Raw genomic sequence first — 12,651 nt, 5'->3', positions numbered from 1 at the left:
TGTCAACATTCTTCAATTTTCAATGCATTAAGTAATTTGCTTACATTACATCCAGGTCGTCGAGCTGCTACAACTGGTGAAGTTTCTGTTAAACCATATCCATTTTGTACTTTCACACCAATTGCCTGCATGGCATAATAGAAGCACCAATGTGAAATGGCCAAGTAGATTCAAAAAAATTTGTTACAAGTTTCACATGATTGAAATATCAGACCTCAAAAAACTTATCGACTTCCCACGGCAAACTACCACCTCCACTTATTCCAGCCTGTACAAAACCAAGAAATTTCTCCCGTCAAACCACAATTTCCAAAATCATGAACAATGGCACAATATGGTGCATAGTTTAAATGACCAACATCTCTGTCTCCAAACTCGGCGATCAAGGTTATTCTTAAGAAAGGCAAAAGAGAGAATGTCAAAATACCACCAAGAATATGATAAAAGAAGAAACAAAAACAAGTAGGAGCCTTGCCATTCTCCATTAGGATGTCTCCTTCATTTGCAAAGTAAGACTTAATGCACAATTATATTCTTTCAGAAATAAAAAATGCTTGGGATATTGAATTGCATAAACTCCTTGCTTATGAGTTATGTTGTTTTCATCTAACCAACAGGACCGTAGTACACATATGGAAGGAACCGTCTTCCACTTTCTACTTGACTTATAATGCTGATTCAGCCCAGATGGTGACTGACGAGGTATCAGAAAGAGAAACGGGGGAGATCACTAGAAATTATTTTAGATACAATAATTTTTTTAAAATAACGTTTATTATTTTTATATTTTTTTCGAAATATTATTTCATTTGTACACAATTTTTTTAAAAAGTAATTTATATTTTTTTTTTAATTTATACATATTTGACTATGATGAAGAAGGTTAACGTTAGTTCGGTTAGTTTAATGTTCATGATTTTATAAACAAATAATTACAATTTCTAGAACACTATATCATAAGAATAAAAACCGAGTACAATTTTTTTTTTAAATAATAACATTAAATAGACTAATAGTTGAAATCTATACATAAACATTAACTTTCTTTCATATTTCAGTATAAAATGCTACAAACACGAGGCCACATTTTCAAATCACGAGGAGTTCCAGCAGCAGAGACCAAAAATTTTATATACAGGGACCAAGATGATAAAAACAATTAGAGAACAAAATAATAAAATAATTACATTACACGTACCACTGACATATTTAGGTGAAATAAGTATGATAAGATAATGTAGAAGAGGACAAAACCTTTGATATTCCAATAGCAGCATGGATTTTATTGTACACAAGTTTCTTAGCCAAAATATGAATCGGAAGTAATAATGTCGCCATAATTCTGGCCCACAGCCAGTCCAACATTGAATTCACGTAGGAGACTTGCTTCTTGTTCCTTGTTAGACATTTACCCTAAAAACATAATTTGAAAACTAGTAAAAGAAATATCTTTTTCTGAGAAACAGTATTGCTATACTAGAAAGTGTGTTGCTGCTCCTCCTCATTTAAGCAATTTGCTTCACAAGTCTTGAGTGACTAAGGAACAATAAACCAGTTCACTCATCAATGAACTAAAATACCTGCAACCTTAAAGACACTCAGATGACAACATATCCAAATCATCATGTTGTTGTTATCCTTTTCACTTATTTCGGATAAAATAAGAACTTGATAAGATAGAATACTCCAAAAGCAAGAAAAGACAATGAAAAGAAAACACATATTTTACAGAGTAAGGCAATTAAGAATCACAGTATCCTGATGAAAAAAAAAAATGACACTTTGAAGATCAGATAAAAAGGAGAGATACACAAACCTCATAAATGCGCTTACATTCCATGTATGCTAAGCTGACCCTAATGAATGTTAGTGCGACAAGCTTTCTAACAGCAGAACTCGTAGATATCTGCTTCATGATTCCACTGCCGAGGAAACAATCAACAAAACCAATGAAAGTTAATTACGTTCCCAATAGTGTAAACTTGTTTGTTCCTATTAGTTTTATGCAACTTATTGTTAGTTTATTAAGTTCAAGTGGTTGCTTTCAAGAAACATATTCTTTTACAGCACACTGCTACAGATTGCAGGAATTTTCCAGTCAAATCTTCAAATACCTGCCAGTCATTTACTCAGCTCAATATTAGTCAGAAACCAAATTCAAGCATTACACAGAGGAATTGATGGCAACTCCTTTAGGACTTCCCATCCAAAGAAGTATCAACTTCACACTAAGACTAAGAAAGGGACATTGAGAAAAGACCTTTAAACTAAAACATCTTTTCTTTCTAAGTCTTAGGATGTTCTTCTTTAATTAAATACCTTTACTTTGTTTTGTAGGTCACCAATAAAGGTGGGAAACCATGCCTACACATCCTAGGAAGCTCGCCAATCAAGGGAGCACAAAGGAAGCAAGTAGGAGTGCATGTTGCAGCCAACCGTGAAGCATATTTTCCATATTTCCCACGTGGAAAACAGCCAGCCGTGTAGTTCTACACTTTGAAGCATGTTTTAAATATTTTTCACGTGAAACATACATTTTCCAATATGTTCCACGTGAAACATGCAGCTAGCTGAGTAGCTTCTCTTACACACCTCTCTTAGGAGCTTCATACATGTTGTAAACATGGCAGTAGTTTCCTAGGCACGTTTCTCTTCCTCTATAAAAGAGAAGCCAAATCCTTTGTAATGGCAACTGAAATGCTGGTGAAATCCAACCATTACTTTCGTGTTCACCCTTGTATTTTGTTATCTTGCACTTCCTCTAGCTTCTTTCCCCTTTGGAAAGCCTACTGAGTTAGAACTTCATCCCTCATACACATCCAAGCCCATTCACGCATTCTGTCAAACACCTATCGTGCATCAGAACAGTCATCAACTTCTACCATTCCACTGCCACTTCCGAGACGAGGAACCACTCCATTCTTGAAGGTGGAGGTCGCTTCTATCATTTGGCATCAAGAGCCAGTCGAATCTTGCGGTGCTTCAAGAGCTAAGTGCTCTTTTCTTTCGTTTCTACATTTCCGCCATCTTGTTTTGTTCTTCTACTGTTAGTGTTACATTGATTTTCTATTTTAAGTTCGTGTTGGAGTGAATGTTGGCGTTCGTTCACAGTTCATTAGTGTTTCCTTCTCATTTTAATCAGTGCATTTCAATCATTTTCGGTCAATTCAGCTTTCATCTTCATTTTCCAGTTTGTTCAATGTCATGTGCAATTTTGTTTGCCGTTTTGAACTCTGTCAAGTAATTGATTCTGTTCCAGCTTTAATTCTTTCGGTTTTGATTGAATCTAGTGTACTTGCTAGCTATATGTTGATCTATAAAGCAATGACAGTAAGTCAGCTTTGATCATTTGAGCTTCCAAGCATTGTACACTGTTTTCCAATCCAAACTCTGCATAAAAATTTTCGTTTTTGGTTTGACATGTTGCTACTTGTTTCTGGCTAAAGTTTGTGCTCTTGAATGATTGTAAAGGTTTGTTTCAAGTTTTAAATCACGGTTCAAGTGCTAAACATCTGAAATCAACATTGAATCTCAAAAAGTGTAGTTGAGTTGATTAAATTCTGATTTCCAAAACTGTTACTGTTTCGAACAGCTATGCACCGTGCTGAATTTTCATTGACAGTGTCTTAGACCATTGAACATCTGCTAGTTCATATTAAAATTCTGAAGATAGATCTAGTACATTAGGACATTCTTAAGCATTTGATTGAGCCAGCCAACATTGCTTCCTTTCACTTTTAAATTCTGCTGCTGTTTTGTAAATTTTGCTGCATAATTAGCAACTCAACCTGTGAATTGGAACATCTAACTGTGTCTGTGCATTGTGACTGGTTGAACAAGTTTAATTGACCATTTCAAACGTGTCCACACTGTACAATTGGTTATTTTTAGGTTCATATGCGAATTCATCATTTGAACCATTCAATTTGGTTGAAAATTGCTAGTGAACCAGTCATTTCCTGAGGTGTTAACTGTCTTTACTGTTTCAGCGTTTACACATGTCTAATTACATGATATAAACTTGTTGGAAACCTCAGTCAAGCCTTAGGCACACTGTCATTCATTTTGACCATTGCAGTTCCTTGATTTTTCAGTTTAAGTGCAGTGTTAGTGCATTGTTCCCCCCTTCTATGGAAGAGACAATGTAGAAGAGTACTTTGAGTGGGAGATGAAAGTGGAACAAATTTTTGAATGTTACCACATAGATGATAGGAGGAGAGTGACCTTAACTGCCTTGACCTTTCAAGGTGCAGCCCTCTATTGGTGGACCTCCATCATTAGAGATCAAAAGATGCATGGCAACTACACCATACAGTATTGGAATGAGTTAAAGGCAGCCTTGCATTGAAGGCATGTTCCAGCTTACTATGCTAGAGAAGTCATGGACAAGCTCCATCGACTTCAACAAAGAAACATGAGTGTCAAGGAATATCGACAAAAGTTAGAACCGCTCATGTTAAGAGCTGGAATCAAAGAGGACGAGCGATTCACCATAGCTAGGTTCCAAAGTCGATTGAACTATGAGATCATAAGGTAGAACTCTTACCTTACTTAGATCTGAATGACTTTGTTCAGCTATGTGTGAGAGTGGAAGAGAAAAATAGAAGAAAAGCTTCCACTAGAAGGACTTCCCCTACCACCTCCATGTATAGGATAGATCCTAAGAGGAAGGGTAGTCCTTCGAGGTATTCAAAATCTCGCGACAAAGAAAAAGAAAAAGAGAAAGAGAGAGTGAGAGGAAAAGAAAAAGCGAAAGAGCAAGAAAGAAATACCTCTCACAAAGAGTCTTCAAACAAGGGGTAGAGAGACCAATGTTTAGTATCAACAAAGAGTCTTCAAAAGAAACATACAACATGATATATCATCAATTAATTTAGTATTCATTTGAAGAGGATTTACCTGTACAATGTTTCAAAAACTAAAGGAACAGAAATCAAGTAATGTGGTTGATAGCGTCGCAAATCATCCTAGAAAATTAGAAAGGAGAGTATGTTAATAAATGTGCATATAGATAATTAAGAAAATAACCAACTTAGCATATGTAGCGATGCATTTCCTTATATCATACTACTAATAATAATAATTGTTGAACAGAATCAATAATCCAGCTTTCGAAGAAAAATCTGCTAGTGCATTTTCTTTCCTTTATTAACCCTAATTTTGATGTTACATTATAACTGTGTAAGCCATAATTCTTCAATGTTTATGATCAAATCAATAAAACAATACCTTTAGATTCTTCACGGTTGTGTATACTTGCTGAATTCCGCATGTGAAAATGAAATACTCACAAGCTCTTTCGTATGCATGCCAAGGTGGCAGCATGCTTAGAAATCTATCCCCAACTTTTGCAGGTACTATGTCCCATAAGTTTTTTATCTAGAAATTCATCAATAAATCACGTATCATAAAGTGTATCATAATTGATAAATTATGTTCTGAATCTGTAAAATGGAAAAACCAATAATCAGGAATAGAAATAGGCAGGGCTTAGTTACTGTTAAGTAGAGCCAATTGTGAACTAATAAATTTGAAGGGGTCTGCAAGTTGTGAATATTTAGGTGAAAATAAGGGTTATTTACTTAAATTGGCATAGGATTTTTCTTATAGCGTTTATGCCTTGGACTTTACGGATGAGAGCTAGATTTTTAAAATATAAATATAAGAACATTGTTTTATAAAAGTCATCCTCTATTTGATCTGATATTAATGATTGGTATGATATTATCTTGGATAATACCAATTGGGTTGTTGGTAATAGTGATCAAATTAATTTCTAGAATGATAAACGGGGTTCTAGTAGTTCTATTTCTCTTATGGCTGGTGTTCTTGATGTAGAGAGATTCAAGCTTTTGTCTAAAGTATCACACGCTTCGAGTGGTAATCTCTCCTCTCTCATATGATCTCACTTAGTTTGTAGACATAATTTTTATTTTAACTTTTTAAATTCTGTAAATTAGGACCAGCAGCAGCCAAAATCTCACCAACAAAATGATACGGAGGATGAAAATGCAAATGATGCATTAACTTCTCCTAATCATAAATATTGTTAGACATGTTCTCTAGTGTTGTTAACATTCTCATTCAACCTTTCTTAATTTCTAGATAATATGAATTTGTACATTTAGATATTTGTTTTACACATTACATTTAGATTTAATGCTAATTAAGATAATTTTTTGTTATGCGGGTCTTGTCTTTGGAATTGGATAAATATATGTTGGTTGTAATATAAATCTTGGTTTGGTGGTAGACAGGTTTCTTGGTGGAGTTGTGAAAAACATATGAAAAAAATTTCTTTAATAATTTTTTTTTTTGACAATTTTTTGACCATACATATTTAATAGTTTGTGATTGGTTCGTTTCAAATATTTTTTTAAACATAAATTTAAACAAACTAATAAAATGATAATACGTATCTTGTTATTAAAATATTATTAAAAAAATTTTCAAAATATCATAATCCAAAACATATTGACCAACAAAACAACTTCATGTAACCTACTATATGTGTCACAAATTGTTAACAAAAAAAGTCATTGTAGTTACCCACAAAAAATTTTCTTCAATAATTATCAACAAAAATATTTTATCCATAAATTTCAACACATATTTGTTTCATTTACTGACAAATAACAAAATTCTGGATTTATTGAAAAATATGTTAGTAAATCAGATTTTTCTTCTAGCAAGATTAAGATGAGGTTAAGTTCAAGACTTCACTCATTCCCATGGCCATGTCATACTTCCATTAACCACGTTAACAATAATATGCACAAAAACATGTTTAGGTTTTATAGGCACAAAATAAGAGAAACAATTCTTGAATATCATTTTATTAATTTTCCATTTTACATAAAGAAGACATAAGTTTTCCCCATAATATTTAAAGCCAAGAATGATCTCCAATTGAAACCAAATAAAATGATCTGAAAAAGCTCTAACATAAGGAGGTATGTGATGAAACCTGATGCAGAAGATTCTGATGGGTGAGCATTACACCTTTCGGATTTCCAGTAGTTCCACTTGTGTATATGAGAGTAGCAATACTGTCTGGGTGTTTTTGTTCATTGATATGATGCTGTTCTGCAATTAATATAGAAAAGTACCAAAAATAACATATTCTTCATTAATGATTATGGTTTTCTGCATAATCAAGAGTAGAAGTAGTATTGACATTTTATAATTTATAAACATAATTAAGCCTTAGAATTTATTGTACATATAAGTTTTCTAAAATGTATACTTATATTATAGCTTTAATCATTTTTTTTTACTTTTGTGTATACAGAATCGTCTCAAATAGATACTTGTATTATTTTTTATCTTAATTAGGTCTTTTTGATCCTATCAAAGTGAATTAATTGGATCCTTATCATTTATTGGATTGGACAATACTAAAATTTCTGTTTGGTGGTATGGTGACCGCACAAATGTTAATCACGTGGTAAAGAAAACTCGCATTACGAGTAATTTAGAAATGAAAAAGAATTAGGATTTAATTAAATCTCTAAATTCGAACAGAATGTCTTCTTCCACTATTCTTACCGGACTTCTCCACCTTCAATCACTACCTGCCCTTACCCACCTTGCCGACAAGATAAATCGCTGCCAGACCATCACCATGCTCGCCATCAACAATGGTGCCATGAACGCCCTCCTTGACAAGCACCTCATCCTCCCTAACCTAAAAAACATCCTCTCCCTCCAAGTCCTCACGACTACTTTTCACTCAATAGTTATGGTTTTCTTCATCATTCATGAAATTTACCATTACCAAGGTTTTCACACAAAGAACTTTTCTTTTATAACAGGCAATCAAGTATATAAAGAAGTTGAAGAAAAATCAAGAGCATAAAAAGGTGGCGTCAACGGCACAAGCGTGAGATCCATGGTGTCGCGGTGGCTCTCTGTGTGTGTAGTGGATGATGGAGAAATTGAGTTACCATGAATAATGACGATGCTTCCGACGTGGGTAAGGTCGTCGACAATTTTCATGGCTCTAATAAGTGGCGTGAATAAACCCTAACCCTAATAATGTCGAAACCTACCTCCCTTAAACGGATATAAGCATCCGTCAACGGATGTCAACATCCGTTTAAAGTGAAACGGATGTCAACATCCGTTTAAGGTGAAACGGATGTCAACATCTGTATAAGTGAAATGGATGTCTATAGTCACCATCACTACCATCATTGCCAGAGCTTGGTGTCGATACCACAAAGAAAAAGAAATGGAGCTTCATTTGAAGTAAAAGAGTTACAGGATTTACAAGAGCAAAACGCCAACATAGAAGGTAAGTTCTCCTTCTTAAAGCTTCATCGCTCACAAATTATAAACGCTGGATGTTTGCAATCTACTCGTAATTAGTTTTCTGCTTTGATTTGGTGATGCTTAGCTTTGTTTGCTCGCATTGAACATGTAATTATGTTGAATATATATGATCTGGTTCTTCATACTCTTTGCCACTCATCTATCCCCAATAACACAAACATGGCCTCATCCTAAGCATCTATCCATTGATCCAAGACAGAGCACAAAAACATTGATCATCACCCAAAAATATAATAATAAAAAAAATGATGATGAAGGGAGAAGTAATCAGAAAGAGAAACATAGAACAATGAGAAGAATTGTTCTGAGAAATGCAACTATGTTCACACGCAACCTTCTTCACTCTGCCCCTACACCTTCCGCTTCAACTCCCCTGCGACCAAAACTCTTCTCCTCCAATGGAATTCCCTCGCCGGTTCTACAAAACCGGGACGACGTCGACAATAAAGAGCTCAAGAGGCGGATTGAGGGATACATGAAGGGCGACGAGCAGGTGCTGCCATCGATCATGGAGGCGACTTTGCAGCGGAAGCTGTCGGGGAGGCACGAGGAGATTGATGACGAGTTGATGGGGGAGCTCCGCATGCGCCCCCTTAACAAAGTCGAAGACGAGGACTTCGAGTCTGATTTCGAGGAGTTCCAGGAAACCGATGAGGAGCTCGACGATTTGTGCAACGCCAGGGATGCAGTGATGAAGAGGATGGTGACGTCATGACCGACGGTAGCTCCGATGGCGCTTGGTGTCGTCGGCGACGCAGTGAACCAAGCAGAGAGGCCGTTGTGGTGGTTGGTCAGATGGGAGCGGCGGCACGCCCCTGCTGGGAAGCAAATCTCGCTGCTTTTCTTTTTCTCTCGAAGGAGACTCATCTGGGCTGATTGAAGAATGAGGGGAAAGTGATAGAGTTTGGAGAGTTTGGAGAAGTCGGCCAGGGAAAAAAAGTGTGACGGAGATGGAGAAGAGGAGACGGATCTCAAAAGGGTAGGGTGTAACTGAGGAGAGAGTAAAAGTGAGAAAGAAAGAAGAAAGGAAAAAGTCTCTTTAACAGTTCTTTTTTTACAACGCATACGTGACAGTTTGTGATTGGTCTGTTTCAAATATTTTTTTTAAAATAAATTCAAACAGACCAATAAAATGGTGACATGTGTCCTGTTGTCAAAAAGTTGTTAAAAAAGAATTGTTAAAATATCATTATCCAAGAAGAAAAGCTTAGGGTTGGGTTCTGCTAAATAACATTAAAATAAAAAAGGTAAAAAAGTTAAAAAGAAAAAGAAAAAATGTTACTTTTGTAATAAAAAAAATGAAGAAAGTTACGGAAATAGAAGGTGAAAACGAGGAGGTAGAGGGATCAACTCCCTTTCTCTTTTGATTGAGTACCAAGAATCCTAAAAGATTTGGGTTTAGATTTTTTACTTATTGTATTTCTATTTTCTTTTGTTTTATTTATTTATTTTATTTAGGTTTAATTTTTTGCTTTTAAAATATTTAGGTTTAATTTTTTAATTTTTCATATTTAAAGCTTTTTCTATCACCTGATTAACATTTGTGCATTCATCATATTACAAGACAAATTTTAATATTGTCTATTCCGATTAATAATAAAGTTTCAATTATTTCAATTTTACAGAAATAAAAACGTATTGACATAAAAAAATAATATAAATGATTAAACATATATTATATTTACACAAAATTGGGATACATAACTCCCTTAAAACATTAGAATAGATGTATTATATGTTATTCAATTTTTATGCTGCTACCATTCTCATGTTATGTATTTTATTTTCTCTTTATTAATACACTAACTTTTAACTTTAAAAATTATTTTGAGTTCTGTGTTCATAACATAAATATTTATTTTACATAATTATATTTTATAAGAAATAAATGTTTTAAAAATTTTAAATTATATTATTATTAAAATTCATAATAATTAAACATTTTCAGTATACACATTATATCTTAGATTTTTAATGAATAATTTAACGTGTGATATATGTTATTTAAAATTGAAATGTATAAACAGTTTTAAAAATTAAGTATCTATACTCATATATAAAAAAGTATTCATGTAAATATTTTAATGATTTTTTTATATTTATAAATTAATAATTTTTTACTTTTGATTAGTGGCAAAGGACAAAAATGAAAATGTTCCAAAATCTTTCTTTTAAAGCTTATCTTTGTAAAAATGCAACTGCATAAATAATACATTCTATTCATTATCTCTTTATCAACCCATCTTCCTTGTCAGATTATGATGGAAATATAGGCTCCAAACTCAAACTACCAATTCCCAAAAAAAAAATCCTTGGGGGCTTTCATCTCTATTCTAAAACTCCACAGATGTTATTATAATAAGGTATTAATTAGATATTAGAGAAATTATATATAATTAGCATTTTGTTTCTTTTAAAAGACTAAGGATACTGTTGAAATCGTTATATTGGATTCTAATAACTTTCCGAATTTAGATAAGTAATGTTATTATTAACAAAAAAAATAAAAAATAAAAAATAAAACATAACATGTGAAGGAGAGTTCAGAAGTAAAATGTTGATGGAGAAAAGTCAATATGAGACCTTCCACGGATACATATTGAATTTGTTCTGACAAATGCATACTAATTTTTTGGAAAAATATTTTTAGAAATATGTACCCATTGTCAGAATAAATTCAATTTAATTTTTCTTACAAAATTATAATTTTATTAATCTTTTGAGATAGATTACAACATTTCCAAACGACACTAAATTTAGATAGTCTAAAATAATATAACATGATAAAAATACTCACACGAAAATGCTAATACACACATCTAAAAGTACTACTATATGTATTTTTGCAAGTAGTTGTATAGAAGTGTAAACTGATATTGTTGACAAGATTTGTTTTTACCTAGTTATAAATGAGGTGTGAGAAGTTTCACGAGAGAAAAGAAAGTGTGAAAAATTTTCAATTTAGATAACGAGAAGAGTGAAAAATTTTCAATTTAGTTATAAATGTCTTCATTTAGTTTTTAATATTCTATTCTTAATTGATTTTTGTATTTCAATATAATATTTTAATTAAGATTTGTTATAATTGAATTTATTTAACATGAGATACAATATTGAAAATAGTTTTTTAGTTGCATGTTCTTTAGATATTTTGATGTGTGTTAGTGCAGCTACAACTAAGTAGAGTTCATTGAGGTGTAAAAATAAATTGATTAAAATTTCATGAAAAACCTTAAAGATAAATCCAAGAATGACAAATAATCAAGACCACAAATAGTTAATCCAAGCATAGTATGAAAAAGTGAAGAAATTTGACTAAGCCAAGAAGAGGAAGATGTAACAAAAATTGGATATTGCGGTTTTCTCTAATTTCTTTCTACTAAAAGAGGGCTTTGATAATTGATATGATTAAAATAATTTGGGAAAAATATATTTTAAAATATTTTATTTGATATTGTTAACTAATTATCTTATTTCACTATATCAATAAATATCAAAATATAATATACCAAATCTATTTTAATCTAACATATATCATTTCAAATAATTTTAGATCTCCACAATAATCAAATATATTTTGTAGATATTTGATTATTTAGAAGATAATTGGAGGAAATTACATTATCGTAAAGACAACAAAAGCCTAGTCCAATTTCTATATAAAGAGACTTAGGAAAACACATAAGAGGAGCTTAGGAACCCTTTCGGGGTTCAAATTTCATCCACCCTCTCTTCTCTCATGTTCTCCACCCTCTCTTCTTATATTTTCAAATTATTTGAACATGCCATGGAGTACTAAGCCTTTGGGTTGATTATACTATAATTTCTTAATTGGATTTTGAGGTTAGATGAAAAATTTGTTTGTTCTTTTGATTCTTGTTGTGATTTTTTTTTTATCTATGTCTTTTGCTTCTTAATGAAGTAAAAATAATGATTTTTACATTATAGCAATTTAGCACGGTGTCAAATCTACATAACATATCAATCATATGCATCTAAGGGTTTTTAATTTAGAATTTATTTTGATTAAAGTTAGAAACTTTCAGATGATTGAATGAGTTTTTGCCAATAATTAAGAACGTACTTTGATTAGTGGTAAAAATTTTAAGAAGAATTAATCAAGAATGTAAGTTTTTTACTTGATATATTAGGTAAAAGAATACACATGATTAAACATAATAATATTTAATTGAGAATGTACTTTGGTTAAATTTACTATGATTAATCTACAAAGTTCTTGCTTGTTAAGAGTGAGAACTTAAGGGTGTGTTCACTTGGCTCAAGTGAACGCACCCTAAGAGTGAAAATGCCAACAAA

General features: G+C 32.5%; 2 protein-coding genes across 2 annotated transcripts in view; one reads left to right on the top strand and one right to left on the bottom strand.

Moving 5' to 3' along the window:
• Positions 1–12,651, bottom strand: part of LOC106754589 (probable acyl-activating enzyme 16, chloroplastic) — a 40,818-nt gene that overhangs the window by 15,806 nt on the left and 12,361 nt on the right. The window contains exons 6-12 of the mRNA XM_014636628.2: positions 6,968–7,086; positions 5,230–5,379; positions 4,900–4,967; positions 1,817–1,922; positions 1,255–1,413; positions 215–268; positions 45–125 (exon numbers count right to left, since the gene is read on the bottom strand). Coding sequence (XP_014492114.1) covers positions 45–125; positions 215–268; positions 1,255–1,413; positions 1,817–1,922; positions 4,900–4,967; positions 5,230–5,379; positions 6,968–7,086 — 737 coding nt within the window. The remainder of the gene's footprint in view (positions 1–44; positions 126–214; positions 269–1,254; positions 1,414–1,816; positions 1,923–4,899; positions 4,968–5,229; positions 5,380–6,967; positions 7,087–12,651) is intronic.
• Positions 7,383–9,392, top strand: LOC111241149. Its single transcript, XM_022777996.1, has one exon. The coding sequence runs from the start codon at positions 8,441–8,443 to the stop codon at positions 9,047–9,049; it is 609 nt and encodes a 202-aa protein (XP_022633717.1). The 5' UTR covers positions 7,383–8,440; the 3' UTR covers positions 9,050–9,392.

Source organism: Vigna radiata, unplaced genomic scaffold, assembly GCF_000741045.1.
Source record: "Vigna radiata var. radiata cultivar VC1973A unplaced genomic scaffold, Vradiata_ver6 scaffold_442, whole genome shotgun sequence".
Lineage (NCBI taxonomy): Eukaryota > Viridiplantae > Streptophyta > Magnoliopsida > Fabales > Fabaceae > Vigna > Vigna radiata.
The sequence above is the reverse complement of the archived record's forward strand: the minus strand, read 5'-3'. Positions and strand labels throughout refer to the sequence as shown.

Coding starts and splice junctions, on each gene's coding strand:
- LOC111241149 (XM_022777996.1), top strand. CDS start 8,441: ATGATCTGGTTCTTCATACTCTTTGCCACTCATCTATCCCCAATAACA.